This window comes from Podarcis gaigeae, assembly GCF_964106915.1.
Source record: "Podarcis gaigeae genome assembly, chromosome: 14".
Lineage (NCBI taxonomy): Eukaryota > Metazoa > Chordata > Lepidosauria > Squamata > Lacertidae > Podarcis > Podarcis gaigeae.
In genome coordinates, this window is record NC_139690.1 from 44,798,169 (window position 1) to 44,820,293 (window position 22,125).

At 45.6% G+C, this 22,125-nt stretch overlaps 1 protein-coding gene across 2 annotated transcripts; it reads right to left on the reverse strand.

Annotated features, from left to right (window-relative positions):
- Positions 1 to 332: 332 nt before the first annotated feature.
- Positions 333 to 15,861, reverse strand: PTX4 (pentraxin 4). 2 transcript variants are annotated; one of them, XM_083711615.1, is made up of 6 exons: positions 15,179 to 15,669; positions 6,875 to 7,688; positions 4,131 to 5,296; positions 3,333 to 4,056; positions 959 to 2,778; positions 333 to 726 (listed from the first exon to the last, which is right to left on the reverse strand). In XM_083711615.1, exons 1-3 carry the CDS (start codon positions 15,332 to 15,334, stop codon positions 4,656 to 4,658), a joined length of 1,611 nt encoding a protein of 536 aa, XP_083567741.1. In that variant the 5' UTR covers positions 15,335 to 15,669; the 3' UTR covers positions 333 to 726; positions 959 to 2,778; positions 3,333 to 4,056; positions 4,131 to 4,655. The 2 variants fall into 2 exon arrangements, with proteins under 2 accessions (XP_083567741.1, XP_083567740.1); XM_083711614.1 differs by having other exon boundaries at positions 3,333 to 5,296; positions 15,179 to 15,861.
- Positions 15,862 to 22,125: the final 6,264 nt, after the last annotated feature.

The following is a 22,125-nucleotide window of genomic DNA, read 5'->3' on the forward strand; positions in this document are numbered from 1 at the left end:
TTTATTGGTGTTAGCCGCCCTGAGCCTGGCTCTGGCCGGGGAGGGTGGGGTATAAGTAAAAATCTATTATTATTATTATTATTATTATTATTATTATTATTATTATTATTTTGTACACCTCTGTCATGTCCCCTCTTCAACACCTTTTCTCCAAACTAAAAAGTCCCAGACGCTGCAAATTTTCTCCATATGGAAAACTCTTCATTCCTACTCTGCTTTTCAAATTCTACAGCATCCTTCTTGAGGTGAGGAGACCAGAACGGCACACAGTATTCCAAACTAGATAAAAACCGACAGATAGAGGCCAGAGCAACAATAATGAGGGGAGAATATAGTGGGTCTCTCCAATATGTATTTCACTTTATACAATACAGCAAAATTAAACATGGCTTGGGGCTGTGGAAGCAGAGAGCAGCAGGGCTGGAACCGGACAGGAGAAGTACAAAATGGGTGGGAAACCTGGGAGAAGATTATAATTATCCAGCTGGAGGGAGCTCATTGCAATATTTCAGGATTATCTTTGCCAGTTATGAAGTCTTAACTTTCCAGGAGACATGGCAGGACTTTACATTAAATTTGCAGCGGATGCTTCCGTTTAGTGGTCCTCTCCAGTACAGATGTGTTTTTAGCAATAAGCAAGAATGTTATCTATTTTTAAAAGATGGGGATGAATGCTGGAAGGAAGAGGCAAATTACATGTGATGGGCAGTTCCCCTATTCCTTCCACTACAGTGGTACCTCGGGTTAAGTACTTAATTCATTCCGGAGGTCTGTTCTTAACCTGAAACTGTTCTTAACCTGAAGCACCACTTTAGCTAATGGGGCCTCCTGCTGCTGCCGCACGATTTCTGTTCTTATCCTGAAGCAAAGTTCTTAACCTGAAGCACTATTTCTGGATTAGCAGAGTCTGTAACCTGAAGCGTATGTAACCTGAAGTGTATGTAACCCGAGGTACCACTGTATTTTTTTTAAATGAAAAGCAGTCAATGGGAGGCTGAAATAGGGAGAGGAGACTCGGTGTCTGGAGAGCTGGCTTAACCCTTTTATTTACTTACTATCTCCTCTCTGCTCAAACCTGCCTCACCCCAGCTGCTTTTCTGCTCATAAGGGGAGAGAGAGACGGATCCTGTATATTTTCCCCTGCAGCAAAAGGGGAGAGGGGGGAATTTGGAGTTGGGAGTCGGGTTAAGCAGCCACTTGCTGCACAAGTCCTCCGTTTCTAACTTGGCCTGCTTTTTTCACAGCTGCTTTTCATTTAACAAAAATAGTTTTTTAAACCCTAACTGTATCAGGAAGGAAAATCCATGCACTGCACACCATGTGTTGTTGTTGTCGTTTAGTCGTGTCCGACTCTTCGTGACCCCATGGACCAGAGTACGCCAGGCACTCCTGTCTTCTACTGCCTCCCGCAGTTTGGTCAAACTCATGCTGGTAGCTTCGAGAACACTGTCCAACCATCTCGTCATCTGTTGTCCCCTTCTCCTTGTGCCCTCCATCTTTCCCAACATCAGGGTCGTTTCCAGGGAGTCTTCTCTTCTCATGAGGTGGCCAAAGTATTGGAGCCTCAGCTTCAGGATCTGTCCTTCCAGTGAGCACTCAGGGCTGATTTCCTTCAGAATGGAGAGGTTTGATCTTCCTGCAGTCCATGGGACTCTCAAGAGTCTCCTCCAGCACCAGAATTCAAAAGCATCAATTCTTCGGCGATCAGCCTTCTTTATGGTCCAGCTCTCATGTCCATACATCACTACTGGGGAAACCATAGCTTTAACTATACAGACCTTTGTTGGCAAGGTGATGTCTCTGCTTTTTAAGATGCTGTCTAGGTTTGTCATTGCTTTTCTCCCAAGAAGCAGGTGTCTTTTAATTTCGTGACTGCTGTCACTATCTGCAGTGATCCTGGACCCCGAGAAAGTAAAATCTCTCACTGCCTCCATTTCTTCCCCTTCTATTTGCCAGGTGGTGATGGGCCCAGTGGCCATAATCTTCGTTTTTTTGATGTTGAGCTTCAGACCATATTTTGCGCTCTCCTCTTTCACCCTCATTAAAAGGTTCTTTAATTCCTCCTCACTTTCTGCCATCAAGGTTGTGTCATCTGCAGATCCGAGGTTGTTGATATTTCTTTACACCAAATAGTCAGCCTTTCTGAGTCATGGGCTGGATGTTTCTGAGCAGAATACAGCCCTGGAAGGCCATGTCCCCCCCTCCACCACTATGAAACTACAGAACGGCATGGCTGCCAAATGTATTTTTCACATAGGGATGGAAAGTGCCAGCGCCACTACACTATGGCACTGGGAGAAAAATATTGTGGGGTCTTCAGGTCATCCATCTTGCAGTGCTAATACCTGGATAAGAGCAGGCAGAAAACAGGGGCAGGCGTTGAGGTACAGAGGGACGAATGAGTCCTTTTCAGTGTCCCATTTTTCCAGTTCTCAACGTTTCCACAACAATGTGCAGGTTTTTGCTGTTGAATCCATGTAAATCCACCAGTTTCGCATGCAGTTCTTCTGATTCCTCTGCCCCTCAAAGCAATGCAACGTCATATGCTATTTTCACTTACGTATACATCTCTACGCACTCTTTAAGTATATGCATTTTCGGACACATCGTTTGGTTAAAGAATCACATCGCAAAATTCGGACAACCATAGATTTCGAAGGATAGCTGTTTCAGTTCGTGTATTGGTTCGAGAAGTTTGAATCAGGCCATTTCTCATCGAAATGCAAGCAAAATCAAATTCCGTCCCTGCCCTAGGCACTGCTCCAAACGCATTGCTCACTTCATTGATAAGACAAAAAAAATTCCTTCCAGTAGCACCTTAAAGACCAACTAAGTTAGTTCTTGGTATGAGCTTTCGTGTGCATGCACACTTCTTCAGATACCAGTGTGCATGCACACGAAAGCTCATACCAAGAACTAACTTAGTTGGTCTTTAAGGTGCTACTGGAAGGAATTTTTTTTGTTTTGACTATGGCAGACCAACACGGCTACCTATCTGTAACTGGAACTATGGAAGGCACCACATTGAGCCGCATGAAATGGAAGTCCATCAACCTCACCAAGAAACTTGCACAGGTACAGACTGATATCTTCTTTCTTACTAAATGCAAGAACCTGGACATTATACCCAAGGGTCTTAGAATTAAGAACCCTCTACAATCCACATATCCCACTGAATATGCAATAAAACTATGCAACAGTGTATCTGAAGAAGTGTGCATGCACACGAAAGCTCATACCAAGAACTAACTTAGTTGGTCATTAAGGTGCTACTGGAAGGAATTTTTTTTTGTTTTGACTATGGCAGACCAACACGGCTACCTATCTGTAACTGTTCATTGATAAGATGATACACAGGCAAAACACTGTAGCTGTTGTATAAGGGATTGCAATGAATACTGAAATGTAATTGGATTAAATAAGACTTTGGAAGCAGAATTAAATGAAATTATCTTACCTTGAAATCTAGTACGTGGGGGGCTATCTAAAACGTGTAATTGGCATTTTAAGTGATTGATATTTGAATTGGAATGGTCATTTGGTATGGATATAATATGGCATATATTGGATTTTTGTAACTGAAAATATTTTTTTAAAAAAGCAAAGAAAGATAAGATGAAGCACAAGGTACCAGGAGGTTCTCCTGCACAAGCCCCATTGACTAAAAGTGTTGTCGAGTTTGCTGAGCCTTGTCATCTCCTGTTTCCCACTATTCTGCAGTGGTGCTGTTAAGAGGTGTGTTGTTGCTGCCACTGCAGCTTCAGCAACTGGACAAAAAATGCATTGGCAGTACATAGCCAAAAACCGGACAGGATCTACCCAGCTTTCACTCTCAACACATCAGTTTGGTTCTCAAAACTCACTTGCCCATTTTTACAATCAATTCAGAATGGGCCTGAAGTGGCAGGAGGCTGAGGGGGAGAAATGGCAAGTCTGTCTTCAGAGGTGAGGCCCAGAGGGCTGGAGTCGCTTCCAGAATCCGGACTGCTGCTATTTTCTGGTGGGATTCAATCCCATATCAGCAATTAAAGTGGATCAGGTGCTCTTACAAACCCACTTTAAAAAATAAATCAGACTTTTTAGTAGCAAGGACAGTCAAATGCACTGGGAAACTGTGGTATATTGAGTACTTGATGCAACGTGATAAAACAGTTAGAAAGGATGCTGAAAAACTAGCTGACATGGTCCAACCTGCTGCCAGATCTGAGTTTGCTATTCGGACGGACAATGCTTTGTCAAACTAAACGCACCAGGTGCTTGCTTTCAAACCAGGTCAGCTGGAAATAACCAGAGACTATCAAAGGGGATGGAGGGAGGTAATCGCAAGGGCAGAAGAAGGGCAGGTACCGGAGAGCTAAACAGGGAACGATCGCCAACACTTTGTGGTGTAAACTGCGTTCTGAATGGACAGTGCTGAGTTGAGCTCCCATCCATTGTCCTGTTTGCTGAGAGCTCATTTATTTTTTGCTGGCTTGTGAACCTGCTGGTGGTGGAGGCGGGAGCTATCTGCCTCCGAGGTGGCCACAGCGTCCTTCAACAATATCTTTGCCACATTATACTTCAGGAGAAGCGGCACCCCAACCCCACCCTGCTCCCAAGCTTATCCTAGCCGTCTGGGTTGCAGATTGCCCTGTGTGGGTATGAAATGGGGAGAATTACAGGCAGTGTTCGAGGCAAGTGCAGTTCACCTTCTGCAGCGCTCCGTGGAGAGCAGAGACGTTTGCCAGGGTGAAGATTGTGCCACGGGGCAGGCCTCTCCCTATGGCGATGCCCGAGACCTCTCCGGGTGAGAGCGCACGATCCCATATGGCAAGGCCAGCCAGATAGCCCACAAAGGACTCCGAAGGTTCAAACCCCCCACCCATTGTGTCTTGCTCCTGACCCAATACAAGAGACCCTTTGGGGGGAATCTCGTAGCCCTTCTGGAACTTGGAGCCCATGGAAGCCAACCTCCTGTCCACATAGAACCAGTATCGCCCCTGGATGGACGACCAGATGACACAGATGTGGTGCCACTTGCCATCCAGGATCCGTCCCACCGGCAGCTCCCGAAAAGCAGGGTCGCCAATGACAAAGTGGATGGAGTTCCGGGGTGCAGCATCGCGGCCGTGGAGTACCAGCTTATTGTCATTATCCTCAGTGGCATAGGACAGGATGGTGCCCAGGTAGTTGGCACTGGTGCTCACCCAACTGCAGAGACTCAGTTCAAGCAGGCCAGCCTGAAAACCTGGCGTGAACGTGGCAAAGTTCTCTGTGGAAGCGTTAGGGAAAAACAGCATGGAATCCACGTTGCAGACTGTGGGGAAAGAGAGAGAAAGAGGCGATCAAGGCTACAAGTTTAACATGTGCAAAATCTGGGAACTGCCCCTGCCCGAGACCAATAGCACTGCTCATCTGAGATATAAAGTTAAGGACCAACATTTCAATTATTTGTGAAATTTTATCAATATGTTGAAAAATTAGGCTTTGCAAAAGGCAGAAGAATGGCTGAGAGCGTAAGTAAATTCATAAAAGTTATTTAAAGGTAAAGGTAATGGGACCCCTGATCATTAGGTCCAGTCGTGACCGACTCTGGGGTTGTGGCGCTCATCTCGCCTTATTGGCCGAGGAAGCCAGTGTACAGCTTCCAGGTCATGTGGCTAGCATGATTAAGCCGCTTCTGGCGAACCAGAGCGGCGCACGGAAACGCCGTTTACCTTCCCGCCAGAGTGGTACCTATTTATCTACTTGCACTTTGATGTGCTTTAGAACTGCTGGGTTGGCAGGAGCAGGGACTGAGCAACGGTACCTCACCCCGTCACGGGGATTCGAACCGCCGACCTTCTGATCGGCAAGTCCTAGGCTCTGTGGTTTAACCCACAGCACCCTCCGCATCCCTAAAAGTTATTTACATGGTTTAAAAATCAAAAGAATGGGAGCATTTCTTTTTTATGGATACTGAAAAAGCATTTGACCACATTAAATAGCCATTTTTAAAGCAATATTGGGACTATGGGGATGTAGTCCAATAGTTAGACAAAGGATAAGTATAGATTCTGCATACTCTCTCAGCTAATAACTTGGCCAATGGATGCTCATAAGAAAAAATTACTCTCTAGAGGTACATGTCATGGATGCCCTTTGTTGCCAGGATTATTTAAATTATCTATGGAGCATTGGTCTAAACCACTGAGCTTAGGGCTTGCCGATCGGAAGGTAGGCAGTTCGAATCCTCACAACCGGGTGAGCTCCCGTTGCTCAGTCCCTGCTCCTGCCAACCTAGCAGTTCGAAAGCAAGTCAAAGTGCAAGTAGATAAAGAGGTACCACTCCAGTGGGAAGGTAAACAGCGTTTCCATGCACTGCTCTGGTTTTTCCAGAAGCGGCTTAGTCATGCTGGCCACATGACCTGGAAAAACTGTCTGTGGACAAACAGAAACCCTTGGCCAGAAAGCGAGATGAGTGCCGCAACCCCAGAGTCGTTCGTGACTGGACATAACTGTCAGGGGTCCTTTACCTTTTTAAAAAAGCCATTAGCTATAGGATATGTCTGAATGAATGCTTTAAATGTATGATGTGAATTGTTCCCTCTTGGCGAAGATAGTCCAGGAGAGAGGTTCCCAAGACCAAAGGTGGTAAGGGAATAATTGAACTGTCGAGTTGGAAGGGACCATGAGGGTCATCTAATCTAATGCAGGAATCTTTCGCCCAACGTGGGGCTCAAACCCACGGCACTGAGGTTAAGAATCTCACGCTCTACTGACTGAGCCATCTCCCAAGTCTCCTTCAAGCTACCAATGGCTATCGACTATACAGCACTGCTGCTATTACCACCTCTGGGTAGCTTAGCTGGGCCATTCCGGCAGGATAAACCTGGTTGAGCTCATCTACACCTACTTGTCCCTGGTTTCCGAGGCGCCTCTGACTCCAACTGCTCTTCAGGGGCCTTGTCTATGACCGCTTGCTGTTGCCTGAGCGCTTGTGGCTCCGCCGGATGAGGCTGTTCTGCCTCTGCCTCCTGCCGCTGGGGAGCTTCTTGACCTGGAGGGGGTCCGCTCTGCAGCCCTCTGCCCTGAGACTGGGCTGCAAGCCGCATGCTCTCCTGGAGCAGTTTCTTCCTCTGGCGATGCTTCCCATGGAGCTTTTTCACGGTAGGGTTCTGCCCGCCGGCTGCCTCTGGTTCCTGCTCTTGTGGGACGCGGTTCAGCAGCTGAGCCGCAGGTAGGGGGTTCGGCAGAAGGACCTCATTGTGTGCGGGGTTCTTCAGCTGCTGCTCCAACTCATCTAGCTTGCTCCCCTGGCTTTTGAGGGCATCCTGAAGACTCTCCAGGGCTTTCTGGAGGACCCTTTGGCCAGCGTGCACGGCCTGGGTGTCCTCTCGATGGCTCTCAACTTCTTGGGTTAAGTTGGCCAGGAGCGCTCGCTCCTGCTGCATCTCTGCCGCCTTCTCGCGCTCCCTCTCGCGCAAGGCTTCTTCCAGGGCCCCAAGCTTTGAGTCTTGCTTCTTGCCCTTGTTCTGCAGCTTCTTCACCAGAGCTTTCAAGTGGCTCAGCTCCTCCTGCGTGGCTGCGTGGCTCTCGTTGGCAGCGGACTCCAGGCCCTGGTGCTTGCTCAGCAGCTGCTCAAACTTGGCATCGATGTTGTAGGAGACGTTGTAATTCCCAGCAATCTCCTGAAGGTGCGTCAGGGTGACCTCCTGGAACCGCCGGAACTGGAAAACAGTTAGGGGGAGGGCGGAATGGAGAAAAAGCCAGTGTTATGTACTGAGTTGAATAGGAACCAAAATGCAGCAGTCTGATTGGTCCTAGAACAATCGGATTCATAATGCAGCAGTCTGATTGGTCCACAGGAGCCACCCAATCCAGCTCCAGGTGGAAGTGAATCCGCAACCTGATTGGCCTACAGGTGAATCCTGGAATTAGCCAATCATGTGGGGCCCATTGTGTAAATAATGTATATAAAGCAGACATTCTGGGGGAACTTCCATTCCTCCTCACCACTATGAGTTGAATAAAGAGCATGAAATCCACTCTCGACTCCGAGTATATTTCACCCAGTTAGGTTTCTGGAGGGCTCCTAGAGAGTTTGAGGAATGTGAGGCACACTGCAGATCCAGACTTGCATCAGCAAAGGGTTGAGGGAAGGGGCAGAGAACGAAAAGTGGCCCTTAAGTACTTTCTATCTGGCCCCCGGCACTATCTCCAGATAGGAACAGGGGAGAAATTTGATTCAGCTTGCATTGAAAGGCAAGTCGACTTAATTTGCAATTTCGGAAGCAAGCTGCAAGCCCAGATGCAGCCCACCTTCAAAATTCTCCCCATTTTGCAGTGCAGTTGTCCAGCCAAGTACAATGGTACCTCAGGTTACATCCGCTTCAGGTTACAGACTCCGCTAACCCAGAAAGAGTGCTTCAGATTAAGAACTTTGCTTCAGGATGAGAACAGAAATCATGCTCCAGTGGCGCGGCGGCAGCGGGAGGCCCCATTAGCTAAAGTGGTGCTTCAGGTTAAGAACAGTTTCAGGTTAAGAACGGACCTCCAGAACGAATTAAGTACTTAACCCGAGGTACCACTGTACAGGCCGCTCCCAGTTTAGGCGCGTCCGAATGATGCACAATCGCACACATGTGCATAGCGCCGAACATAGAATGTCATGAAAAGGGATGGAGCTGGGCAGAGCAGACTTACCGAGGTCACTCCCAGGAACATGGCAATCTGATGTGCGCTTGTGAAATGGGTTGAGCGAGATCTTAGGATCTGGAGGCAGGGTTATATTTTTCCACTGGACTCCTTGGAGCCCATGAATTCACTCTACTCTATTTATATCTCTACAGTAAGGGCTTCCGTTATTTATAGTGTTAACTGGAAACCATTCACGAGTGACTTATTAATGGGCTTATTTTGCTATTTCTGATCCGCAACGCTTCACGTCATTATTTCCTAGCTGACAAGCTCCCTTGGGGAAGCATCTGTTCCTCAAACATTGTGAAGCTGCTCATAGCAGTTCCTGATAGGCCAGGGATTGAAATCCTGGTGCCCTGGAGGTGCGGCTGAACTCTGACTCGCTATCAACCTCTGGCCATCATGACCAATGGTCAGGGACGATTGGAGTTGTAGTCCAGCAACATCTGGAGGACCAAAGGTCTTCCAACCCTCTGTTTTACAGCTCCAAAAATCAATAGGTAAATGGTTATGGAGACTGTAATTGTCACAAGCTTGTGACACCCTTGGGTTAGGTCAATAACTTGGGCTAATGGTCTCCAGTGAGATGAACTTAAAATCACAGAATCGGGAGAGTTATGTAGTCCAACAACCTTGCAATGCAGGAATATTTTGCCTGACGTGGGGTTCAAACTCAAAACAAGACCTCAGAACAGGGCTTTCTGGGGAAAGCAAGATGGTGGCCGCACACCTTCCAAATGTCCTGGATTTTCCAGGGACAGTCCGGGAATTTCGAAAGCCTTCCTGGCTTCTGATTTGATCCCAGAATGTCCCGATTTTCCCCACCACTGCTGTCGCCGCCAAGCTCAGGAAGAAGGATGAAACGGCATTTGTCCCAGGCGGCAGTAGCGGCTGCAGTGGCGGCAGCTGTGAGGTCTTATCCCGTTGCCTCTCCATGGCCTCTGCTATTGGCCTCCTTTCTTGGGCAGTTCATAATGACAACTCGAGAGCAGGCAAGAAGGAGGAGAGGCTGATGCGCCAGCTCTGGGAGGGTAGGCGGAGGGCAGGGCCCTGGGCAGGAGGAAACACGGAGAGGAATGGAGCATAAGGAATCTTGATATTTATATATTTTAATGCTTTGTGCATCCGTGCAGGGCCAGCTTTAGGTCTGATGAGGCCCTAAGCTACTGAAGGTAATGGGGCCCTTTATATGTCCAGCTGTCCTTTGTCAACAACAAATCGTTGCTCTTTTTTGTGTTGAATATATGCTATATGGTAATTTATGGACCTAACAGGTATCTCAAGCCATTTGCACACGTTGTCACGCAACCAGTCCATGCAGAATGTAGGCACCCTATATATAGACATGAACAAACCAGTGATATTTTAGGGAGCAGGCTAGCAGGCGGGGCCCATTACTTACCGTACGTGATAGGAGCCTACACAACACAAAACACTGTTGCTGTATGTAGGTTTTATTTTATTTGTTTTTTATCTTATGTTTTGGGAATGTACATCCAGTTTTTTCCCCCTTTAAATTTTTTTGGGGCCCCCAAGAGAGTGGGGCCCTAAGCTATAGGTTGTTTAGCTTATACGTAAATCCTGCACTGCGTCTAATATAGCCCCTTTCTAAAATTCATTTGCCAGCGTGCTTTTTTCCTTTCTGTAAATCTACCAAATGATTAAAAAGGGGGGGGTTTAAGGGTTTTTCTCAGGACAGCAGAGGGAGTTTGTGCCGTGCCCGTTGTGGTGATGGCTCTTGCCCTTCTTCCGACAGGAAATGCTCTGCCGGGGAGCGGGGATAAAAAACAGGGAGTTGAGGTGGGTTGTTGGGGGGGGGGAGTGAGAAATGGTCCTATTTTCATCTGAGCATTGTTGGCAGGGATGTGGCCGACCACTGCAATTCTCCCCTGAATTTCACCTTATCCATGAAATATTGCTGTGGGGGAAACGAAGGGGGTGAAAAGGCGGCTCTTGTTCATTTGCTCCCATTCTAGAAAAACAATAACAATAGAAATATAATTCTATTATTTGTACCCCACCTATCTGACTGGGTTTTCCCAGCCACGCTGGGCAGTTTCCGACATGTATAAAAACATAATAAAAATTGCACATTAAAAGGCTTCCTTGTACAGAGCTGCCTGTGAAATGCAGACTGGCTGCCATAATAATAATAATAATAATAATAATAATAATAATAATAATAAGTGCTTTTTATGGGGGTACGCAGGGGTATGTATACCCCTAAACATTTTGTGAACTTTTGTGTACTTTTGTCCGTTTACTGTATTTATTTTCCCTGATTTGAGCTATAAAATGGTGGTTTTCTTGAGTCGAAATGAGAGTACCCCTAAACTTTTTTTAAGAATAAAAGCACTGTTAAATAATAATAATAATAATAATAATAATAATAATAATAATTTGTAACCTACCCATCTGACTGAGTTGCCCCAGCTACTCTAGCACTTAGCTTCCTCCAGAAAATGCTGGGAACTGCAGTTTACTTCCTCACAAAGCTACAATTCCCAGCACCGCTGAAAAACTAAGGTTCCCCCAGATTCTTTATGGGAAACTGTGTGCTTCAACGGATGGCGTGTGCGCTGCCTCAGTTTATTATGAATAATAATAAAGCACAATCTAACACACGCTTGTGGTTGATGGGAAGAGGTTATGGGCTAATCCTAGCAGGGCTGCCAAGGGCTGAATAGATATCACAACAGCAGCTACTCCCACTAACTTTTAAAGGGAAACATGACCCCAAGCCTAATGAATCACGGCGACTGGAGCGGCACCCAGACTTCTTTGCCGCCAGCTGCTGATTCCACTATTTTTGGCGGGTGCATTCTCTTGAGCATCACAGAGGATTGCAAACAGATGTCTCCTGCTTCGACCACAGCAGCGAGTTATCGCTATTATCTCAGTAGGGCCAGAGGGCCTGCAAAGATGGGTGTTTGCACCTCCCACCCAACAACCCACAACGCTCCCTTTCATTTCTCTAAATTGGGAGTCTTCCTTGAGCTGTTCCTGCTCGTCCTGGGAAGGGTGCCACTCAAGAATCAATTGCTTTATTTATCAGCGCCTGTTATAGCTGGTTGCTGGGCAGACAACTCACACCATAACATCCACTGCCTTCTCCCCATTTGGACTCCTGGCCTTGTCTTTACTGGTACAGTGGACGCTCGGGTTGCAAACGTGATCCATGTGGGATGCATGTTCGCAACCCACAGCGTTCGCAACCCACGTCTGCGCGCCTGTGGCTTGCAATTTGGTGCTTCTGCGCATGCGCAAAGCATGATTTAGTGTTTCTGCGCATGCACAACCGCCGAAACCCAGAAGTAACCCGTTCCGGTACTTCTGGGTTTCGGCGGTCCACAACCCGAAAAACACAACCTGAAGCGGCTGTAACCCGAGGTATCACTGTACTGGTGCTATTCAGCAAAGCTCTCTTTCCCCCGTGAACCACAACGGTTTTCATTTCATCTCGGTTCAAATGGATCCATTGGTTTTCTGATACAGTACTACCTTAGTTTTCAAACTTTTTTTTTTTATAAATTTTATTAGTTTTCATTCAGTTATACATTTTATCCCGAATACAACAAATCATGACTGTTTTGGACTTCCTTCAGCGTCTCTGACAATCATCCATATTTATACCTTTAATACACATTCCCTTCTTTCGTATTGCCATTGTTCCTCCTTACTCCCATTATTTCTAATAAACAATACTTATTTGTTTTTTACAGTGCCTCTTGAAATCCCACTAGCGTTGTATTTACACCGCATATGTTTTTCAGATAATCCACCAATTTTCCCCAGTCCTCGATGAACTTTTGGTCTTTAGTATATCTAATTTTCCCTTAGTTTTCAAACTTAATCCATTCCGGGAATCCATATGGCTCCTGAAACCGTTCGAAAGCCAAGGCACGGCTTCCAATTGGCTGCAGGAGCTTCCTGCACTCAATTGGAAGCCAGGTTGGATGTTCAGCTTCCGAAAAACGTTCGCAAACCAAAACACTTCTGCGTTTGCAGCGTTCGGGAGCCAATTTGTTTGACAACTAAGTTGTTCGGAAACCAAGGTATCACTGTACAGTCATACCTCGGGTTACAGACACTTCAGGTTGCGTTTTTTCGGGTTATGGATGCGCCGAAACCTGGAAATACCGGGACGGGTTACTTCTGGGTTTCGGCGGTTGCGCATGTGCAGAAGCACTAAATCGCGCTTTGCGCATGCACAGAAGCGCTGAATCGCAACCCGCGCTGCTGTGGGTTGCAAATGCTGCGGGTTGCGAACGTGCTTCCTGCTTGGATCACGTTCGCAACCCGAGCGTCCACTGTATTTAGGACCCTGGCCCCATGTGGGAGAAGACTCCCAAGGGAGTTCTCCCAGTCTTCATTCTAGAATCATAGAGTTGAAGAGCTAGAAGGGACCCCGAGGGTCATCTAGTCCAAGTCCCTGCAATGCAGGAATCTCAACTAAAGCATCCCTGACAGATGGCCCCCCAACCTCTGCTTAAAAACCTCCAAGGAAGGAGAGTCCACCACTTCCTGAAGGAGTTCATTCCTGATATTGAGTCGGAATCTCTTTTCTTGTAACTTGAAGCCACTGGTTCAAGTCCTACCTGCCAGGGCAGGAGAAAACAAGCTTGCGCCATCTCCCATGTGACGGCCCCTGAGATATCTGAAGATGGCTGTCATATCTCCTCTCAGTCTCCTCTTTTCCAGGCTAAACATATCCTTTTCTCATTTGAGGCAGATCCACACCACGCTTTTAAAGCATATCCAACACACTTTTAAAGCACATAGCTCCTCACCCCCAGGATCCTGGGAACTGTAGTTTGTTAATAGTGCTGGGGATTATAGCTCTGTGAGAGGGATACTATAGCTCCCGGGATTGTTGAAAGGGAGGTCATGTGCATTAAATGTATTTGTTATGGTTCTTTAGTAGCTTGCAAGGAGCATTCTGAGCAGGGATGATTGAATCTGCCAGTTCTGGTTTCTCATCTTCCCAGTTTTAAGTAAAGCTCTTCACATATAACAAAGATTGCAAGTCCTAATGAAAATTCATCCAGATTTTATTCTTAATAGACACATTTTTGCCTGCAGCTTTGTCCAATATGCACATCTTTGCAAAGCAATAATGTATTGTTAATGCATTTAATTTTCACTAACACATGTCTTTATTAGACATTATACAGTAGCATATGCATTTTTGGACACATTTAATTGGCTGGAGAAGAGCAATGCAAAATTTGAAGAATTTCAAAGTATGGCTGTGTGATTTCAGTGAATTAGGTAAGGTCACATTTAATTAATGCAAGCTGAATTGAATTCTGCCTCAAGGACTACTACTTATTATGCAGCTGCAAAATAGTGCAGTTGTTCTGTTAACTCCAGTAGGTCAGTTGAACATAACAGGTTTTGTCGTTTATTTAATACAGTACATCATTTTGCAAATGCAACACAATGGAAGCTGGACAAAGTTGGGTGTCAATGGCAGAGTTCATATAATAAGCGGGGTACAAATAAATTATTATTATTATTATTATTATTATTATTATTATTATTATTATTATTATCAGAAGCGATGCCTTGTGCCACTATGCTTTGTGTAAATCCTGCACTGTTATTTTCTTAGGTGGTTATTGTTTTAGATCTTCTTTTAAACCCAAACAAATATTAGCTAGAAATCTAACTACAAAGTCTTGTGTACGATCGGCTCTCTTGAGAAATTAACAGGTGAAAAGGCTGAGTCCAACAAGAAGACATGCTGGGAATATCAAGGCAGAACAAAAGAGCACCTCAAAGATAACCTGGATATTTTATTAGAGCAATATCTACTAGTGCCAGGAATAATGCTAAGTTCAAATCAAAGGTATAAAATGGGGAAAAAATTAATTTCCAGCCTTTGATGAAGAACAAAGACTTGTTTTTATTCTGTGCAACCCACAAAGAACTTACTGTTCTGGTTGAAATGATTTCACTACAGTTTGTTGTTGTTTTTTTAAATTGTAATTGTTTTATTATTTTCGTAACTGTATATTATATTGTTGTCTCCTGCCCTGGGAACTTACTGTGAAGGGCTAGTAATAAATCTAGCATCTTAATTTTGAAAAGCAAACAAACTTTGTATGGAAAAATACCTGATACACAATCTACATGTCCAAAAGGCATGAATACCAATAATTAAGAAGCTGGTTTTTCAAAACGTTGTGCAATTCAACGATTTTAGTTTTACTGAGCTAGAATAAATGTTATGACGAGATGGGAACACGGGTAACAAAACCTTGTACATAAATAAGGGACAAACTTTCGCAGTTTAATTTGAAGTCTGGAACAAATTAAATATTTGTGGAATTTGAATGATCAGATTTGGATTTTAGTTTGCGAATGAGTTTAACAAGTTGCTTCTAACCAGGTTAGACTGTCAGCAAATTGCAGTCCACAATAATAGATACAGATCTACATTGGGCAGATGGCAGGACCCACTATCAAGAACATTATTTGGTGAATTTAGGTTAATGATAATCCATGCCAGGCTCACCTGTTCTTCCAATCGTCTAAACCTTTCGAAGAATAGCTTCCTTCGCTCCGCTGTCCCAGGCTGCTGGACCAAGGTGCCCTGAAGACAAACAGCGGCAAGGATCATGAAGACGGACAACATTTTCCGTGTTCCCAGCATCCCAAGAGCCACACACATCTTTGGGGTGATGCTCTAGGTGCGAACACAGAAGACAAGGTTCAGCGTCTGTAGAAGAGCCTCTCTCTTAACACTACACTATTCAGAAAACGGCTGCTGCGATCCCTTCCTTTGCTTCTAGAAGCCCAAGGTCCTCCCACCAAGCTAAAAAGAGACCCTAGTTTGTTCTCAGAATAGATGAGTTCCACAGACTTCTCTGGCATTCCCAAGAAGCCAAGTTTAGTTTCAGAGCTTGGCAGCCGTGTGGAGACATTGCCTGGGGGAGGGAGAACCTGGCTTGGTTTTTGGAGTTCCTTCCAGGATCTGGAAATCAGGAGAAGCCTGGTTACTAAATTGGCTGCTTATTTCATTCATATCTTGTTTAGTTGTGTCCGACTCTTCATGACCCCATGGACCAGAGCATGCCAGGCACTCCTGTCTTCCACTGCCTCCCGCAGTTTGGTCAAACTCATGTTAGTAGATTTGAGAACACTGTCCAACCATCTCGTCCTTTGTCATCCCTTTCTCCTTGTGCCCTCAGTCTTTATATTCTCTCTCTCTCTCTCTCTCTCTCTCTCTCTCTCTCTCACACACACACACACACACACACACAGTCTTACAGACGCTTCAGGTTTTTTGGGTTACAGACCGCCGAAACCTGGAAGTACTGGAATGGGTTACTTCCGGGTTTCGGCGGCCGTGCATGTGCAGAAGCACTAAATCGCGCTTTGCGCATGCACAGAAGTGCGAAATCGCAACCCATGCATGCGCAGACACGCCACTGCAGGTTGTGGATGCTGTGGGTTGAGAACGTGCATCCCGCACGGATCACATTAGCAGCCCGAGCGTCCACTGTATATATATATTACCAACTTTTTCTGAAGTAAACCAAGGACATGTGTCTTCCGGGATGGGCTCCTGGGTGAGTTATGTGACCTGGGCCTTGCTCTCCCCTTTTCTCGGGGAAAGATCTCACACAGCACCCAGAAACATACGCTTTGGGGGGGGCTGTGTGATATCGCAACCCCCCCCCGGGAGTTTTTTCAGGGCGATTGCACTATGTGAGAGCACAGCGCCCAAAATGGCCACCGAGATCTTGTGCAGGGGGAAATGGGATGTCCTGTTTGTTCCTGGGCACTTGGAAGGTATGCATTTACAGTGGTACCTTCGTTCCCGAAAGGCTTGGCTCCTGAACAAATTGGCTCCCAAACGCTGCAAACCTGGAAGCAAGTGTTCGGTTTGAGAACTTTTTATGGAAGCTGAACATCCGACATGGCTTCCGCTTGAGTGCAGGAAGCTCTTGCAGCCAATCGGAAGCCGCGTCTTGGTTTTCAAACGGTTCTGGGAGTCGTATGTTTGACAACCAAGGTAGAAGAAGAAGAAGAGGAGTTTGGATTTGATATCCCGCCTTTCACTCCCTTTAAGGAGTCTCAAAGCGGCTAACATTCTCCTTTCCCTTCCTCCCCCACAACAAACACTCTGTGGGGTGAGTGGGGCTGAGAGACTTCAAAGAAGTGTGACTGGCCCAAGGTCACCCAGCAGCTGCATGTGGAGGAGCGGAGACGCGAACCCGGTTCACCAGATTACGAGACTACCGCTCTTAACCACTACACCACACTGGCTCTCAAGGTACCACTGTATTCAGTAAATTCAGAGTGTGCCAATAAGGCTGATTCGGAGCTCTTTCAAAACTAACTCCTCTCACTCCCCCAAAGTGGATTTTCCCCACTCAGGAAAGCTGACAGGACAATTCGCCAGAAAGTGTGGGATAACAGCTGCTTGATGCCGCAGCATCTAATCTCCTCACAAACAAATTAGGCTGAATACTCATCTGGAAGAGACGCTTGCCTTTCCAAAGAGGCAAATGCCACCATCTAATCCAGGGGAGGGGGAACCTCAGGTCTGGGGGCTTAATGTGGCTCATTAAGCCTCCCCATACAGCCTTGGGGACTCTCTATAGGCCCTGCTCCCTACACAGGCACCGCCCCACAGCTTCCTCCAGCTTGCCTTTTTTGGCCTTGCTGGAATGTGTCCTTGAACCGGATGGAAAAGCGGAGGTGAAGAAACTTCCGATTTTTGTGTGTTTGGACCCTACGGCTGAAGGGTGGTATACAAATTTAATAAATGCTGATGGTGTAGGCCTCCTGTTCAAAGTTAAGAGTCGCCTCTCACTTCCGGGTTGGCGCCTCTGGCAATGGCGGAGCTCCTCCGATCGGGAGGAACTTGCTCCGTGAAAAGCAGGGTCTGACCGCCATGGCAAAGGCGGAGACCCATAGAAATCACAGGCGGGAGAAGCCTGTGAACTTGGGATTCGGCTGGCACCTTTTGCACCTCCCCTACTCGCGGGGAAACCCTGTTTTGGGGATCCGGAGCAACGTGGGGTGAGTGGTGCGGTGTTTGAATCGACTGCTTCTTTCACAGAGTGAAGCCACTGCTGCTGCCGGAGAGCACTGACTTTTTCCTGTGGACAATTGGATTTTAAACAACTACCCGTGAGTAGAACGGAAAATTGGATTTCTAAATACCTTAATTTGGCACCCAAGCGGGAAGGCTCTAAACAGGAAGTCCGCCTTCCGCTTTTGTAAATAGACTGAAGCAAAGACGTTACAAACTAAAGTCTTTGAAAGTTTTTGACAAAGGATTAAATTTCCATTGGTTAAAAATACAAACCCCCCTTGGAAGCAGGAGAAGAGGGGGGAAGTTTTGGACCTAGTGAGAACCTGCAGGAGAGAGTGAAAAGCAAATTACCACTGCTCTGAACCTGGGAACGGTCTGCCAGATGACGTTTGGGGAAGGTTCATTGACAGAACGGATTTGACAGTTAGTTAAAATAAGAAAGATACTGTTTCCATTAACCTCTTCTGCGTTTAAAAAAGGAAGGAAAAAGTAACTGAAAATCGAAACTATTTTTGTGCTGGAAAGAATTGATACAAGTGGAGACTGTTTCCCTCTAGAGGGAGCATGTGAAACTGTTACAGGAGTGTAACAGGGAGATCTCCAGCTGCGAGATAAGGTTTCTGAGAACCAGAGATTGACCTTGTACTATTCAAAATGTTGATAGGAGAAGCTATTGTGACTCTATTATATAAGATAAACTATTCACTTGAACAGCTTCATAGAAAGACAGATGACACGATTCTTAAAATTGACAGCTTGGAACAGAAAGTGACTAATTTCAGTCAAAAAGCAAGCAACAATACAGAAATAATTCAAGACTCAGTGCAGGAATATACCTTGGCAGGACGAACGGTGAAGGAAAAGAAGAAAGATGCCGTTGTGAAACTTAAAGCAGTTCAAGCAGGATCCTCAGTTTTACAGAAGCAAATTGAGGACTATAAATTGAGGCCTTGCATGATTGAATCTAGCAAAAATCGGATTTTTAGGATTGGACCCTGGCTTGGACGGAAGAACGAAAGTTGGAAAGATCCCTCTATCCAGGGACTAACAGACTTTTGGGACATGGGCTTCGGTTTGGAGGAGCTTGAAGTTTTGGGGGCCTTTAGATCTGGAGGAATCTTGAAATGCGTCCTGAAATATCTTAATGAACTGTCCAGAAGGAATGAAAGTTCTGTTGGGTTGGGGTTTTTCCGAGATTTGATCCTGAGTATTAAAGAATATGAAGATCCGCAGAGGGGACTTGGAAGAGAATTAAGAGCCTCGGACATAAGATCTCCAGGTTGATGGACTACATGGAACTGACGGAAAGGATTGGCAGAATCTGAAACCAGGGAGAGGAGATGGTGGAAGAAGATTGGGAAATTTAAAGTTTATATTCAGAAATTTTGTAAAATTAATGACTGTTAGAAAAATGGTGGAATGATATTATATGGATTTAGCAGAAATGTTACAAGAAGTTAAGTATATATAAGTAAATTAGTCTTAAAGGGAAACAAGGTTAAAAAATATGTTATATATAAGATGACAGAAAATAGAGAAAGATGGAAAGGATTTGCTGAAACAATTAGTAGAACTGGAATACAAAAACGGAGGTGTGAGGAGGTCGAGGAAACGGAAAAGGAGAGATATTTTTAAAATTGTTTTTGTTTTGCTTTATTTATATGTTTAGTTTAATGGGTTTAGGTTGGGTTTTAGATTGTTTGTATATTGTATGGTACTGTTGTGTTTTTCTTCTCTTTCGATTTCTTTATTTCTTGTCTTTTTTTCTTTCTTTTCTTTCTTCTCCTCTTTTTTGTAACTTTTAAAAGTAATAAATTTTTTTTTTTTTAAAGTTAAGAGTCACCACTGTTGTCTCCCTGCACCAGTGGAATGTGGCCCCCCAGAAGTCTGCCCACTCGGGAACATGGCCCTTGGATGGAAAATGGGAATGCATGGCTTTGAGCACAAGGAATGAGGGCCATCTTTCAGCAACCTGCTCACCTGGTCCACAGGGAGCAAAATTGGGCAGTTGGCATTTTTGCACTGTACAGAATGTTGCAATCTTTTGCTGTCTGAAACTTGGTTCAATACCTTGTGTTTATCCAGGGGCTACAAAGAGAACAAAATGTGCTCTGAGGCCATAGACATTGTCAACTTGCCTAGACCTCTTCACTTCATGACTGCTGGTGCTGCAGAAATATATGCCCAATAATACCCTGTGGGTTAAGCCGGGATGGCCAATAGAATCCACACAGCAATGGTCTGTGAAACAGGATATTTATTTAGGCACCACTGCAAGGTCAGTGTGACATAACCTCAACCAGCAAATAATGAGCAGTGGCAACCCAAATATGAAAAAGATACAAGCATTCATTCACTTTCTGTAGCTTCAGGCACCAGGCCTGTTGGCAGACCAACTCTGCATTACAAAGATGTCGGCAAACGTTACCTGAAAGCTGGCAACATCAAACCCCGCCAGGTGGGAATCCCTTGTTTTTTTGCTGCGTCGTATTTGTTTTCATAGAATTGTAGAGTTGGAAGGGACCACGAGGGTCATCTAGTCCAACCCCCTGCAATGCAGGAAACTTTGTTTTGGTGTGTTTTTCCTGTGCTTGCACATCACCAGTTTTTCTTCTGTAAAATGGGCATTTTGTGGTACCTGCAGCAGATTTTTAGATTTCCAAATGTGCCACCAGGTCTGAAAAGGTTAGGGATTCCAGGAATAAAACAATGCCTCCTAGTTTCCTCTTGTGTTTAATTTGCGCTGTCCTCCTCACACTTCTATAGAGGTAAAAGCACAAGGTGTCTGCATGAAAAAAGGGGACAGCAAAAGCATTCAGCTGCATCAACTTCGGTATGGAGTTTGAGGAGATGACCATTTAATTGGATTTATTTTTGCTGGAGCCAGAGGCAAGACACTGGTTTGTGAGCCTCAGCCCATGCGCGATGCCTATGGATCACTGGGGTTGTTCTAACCCCTGTACCAGTTGGTGACCTGGAGATCAATAAGACTGCACTGCAGGGCTGTCATAATCCTCTCTCTCTCTCACACCCTCTGCTCACCACCTGCATACCAGGGATGATAATGTGGATAGTAGTGGGCTGCACTGCAGGGTTGTTGTAGTCCAGAGTCTTAGCTTCATCCCTTCATTTCCTTGCAACGTGAGGATGTAGCCTTATGAGGCTTTGCCCTCGGGTGGGAAAAATATTGCGCCTGGGAAAGGGAAGTGGGAGTCAACAGACACTCAAGGAATAGTTTCGGAGAAAAGGCTTTTATTTCTACCATCCATGAACTGGTAGAAGGAGCAAGTGTGATAAGTCACAAAAAGCATGCACGAAATTCACAGTCATGTGCACAAGCATATATACCCATTCCAGATCCCTCCCCCTTTCTCCTCCTTCCAGAGTCCTGCCCCATGAGTTCCTCTGAGCATGAACAGAAAGCTGTCTTGGGACTATTGGACTCTTGGCACCCTTCCCAGGAAAGGGGTTTCAGAGTGTTCAGATATGTTTCAATCTCTTGTTCTGGCATGGTTCCTGGACAGAAAGTAAGTTGCAATGTGGCTCTTTAGCAAGGCCAGAGGGCATCAGAAAGGCCTGAGAAACAATGGACTGTGTTCCCTACCTTTGTTACAGCAGAGCGGAATGTTTCTGATGCTTAGCTGCTGAGAAAATCATTTTGAAAAGCTTTGAGAAGCTTTGAGCCTGCTTTGGTGGGGGGTGACTTCGGGCCTAGGTGAGGTCACCTGTCCTCACCTTCCTTCAAGGAAAGCAACACTGGACTACACTGCAAGGTTGTCAGAAGCTGCTCTGAGCTTGAGGCCCCATCAATATAGTGGTAAAATGCCTTGCCACTATGGTGGTAGTAGTTAAAGCACCAAACTAGGACCAGGGAGACCTGGGTTCGAATCTCCCCTCAGCCTCAATGTCCCCGGCAGGGTCAATCTTTCAACCTAAACCACCTCAAAGGATTGTTGTGGAGATGAGACGGAAAGGTGAGAGGTAACTTCCTCTGGGTTTCTTCTGTTGTAAACAAAATCTGTCCTTTTTCCCTTATGGGGTATCCAAGAGCCCGTATTGGTAGGAGTCTTATTGGTAGGAAAAAATAACAGAGGCCAACAAGAGAATATTGAGAAGCAAAGCAGCTAGTAAGCTTGATCTTTATTGATCTGTTGCAACAGGGTGCTCCCCTCACACACAGAAGGAGGAGGATCCAGAACCAAGGTATGCCTGTCCTTATATAGACATTTTAAATTCCCTGCCCTGGAGCTCAAGACCACCCCTCCATACATCATACATACATACATCATAGAAGGGGTGTAACCCAAGACCACCCCCACAAGCATCATACCTACATCACAGAAAATGTGGTCTACAACAGAAATTTGAATGTTGTTTTTCCTGTCTGCCAGGTTATCTGATAATGCCTTATCTGA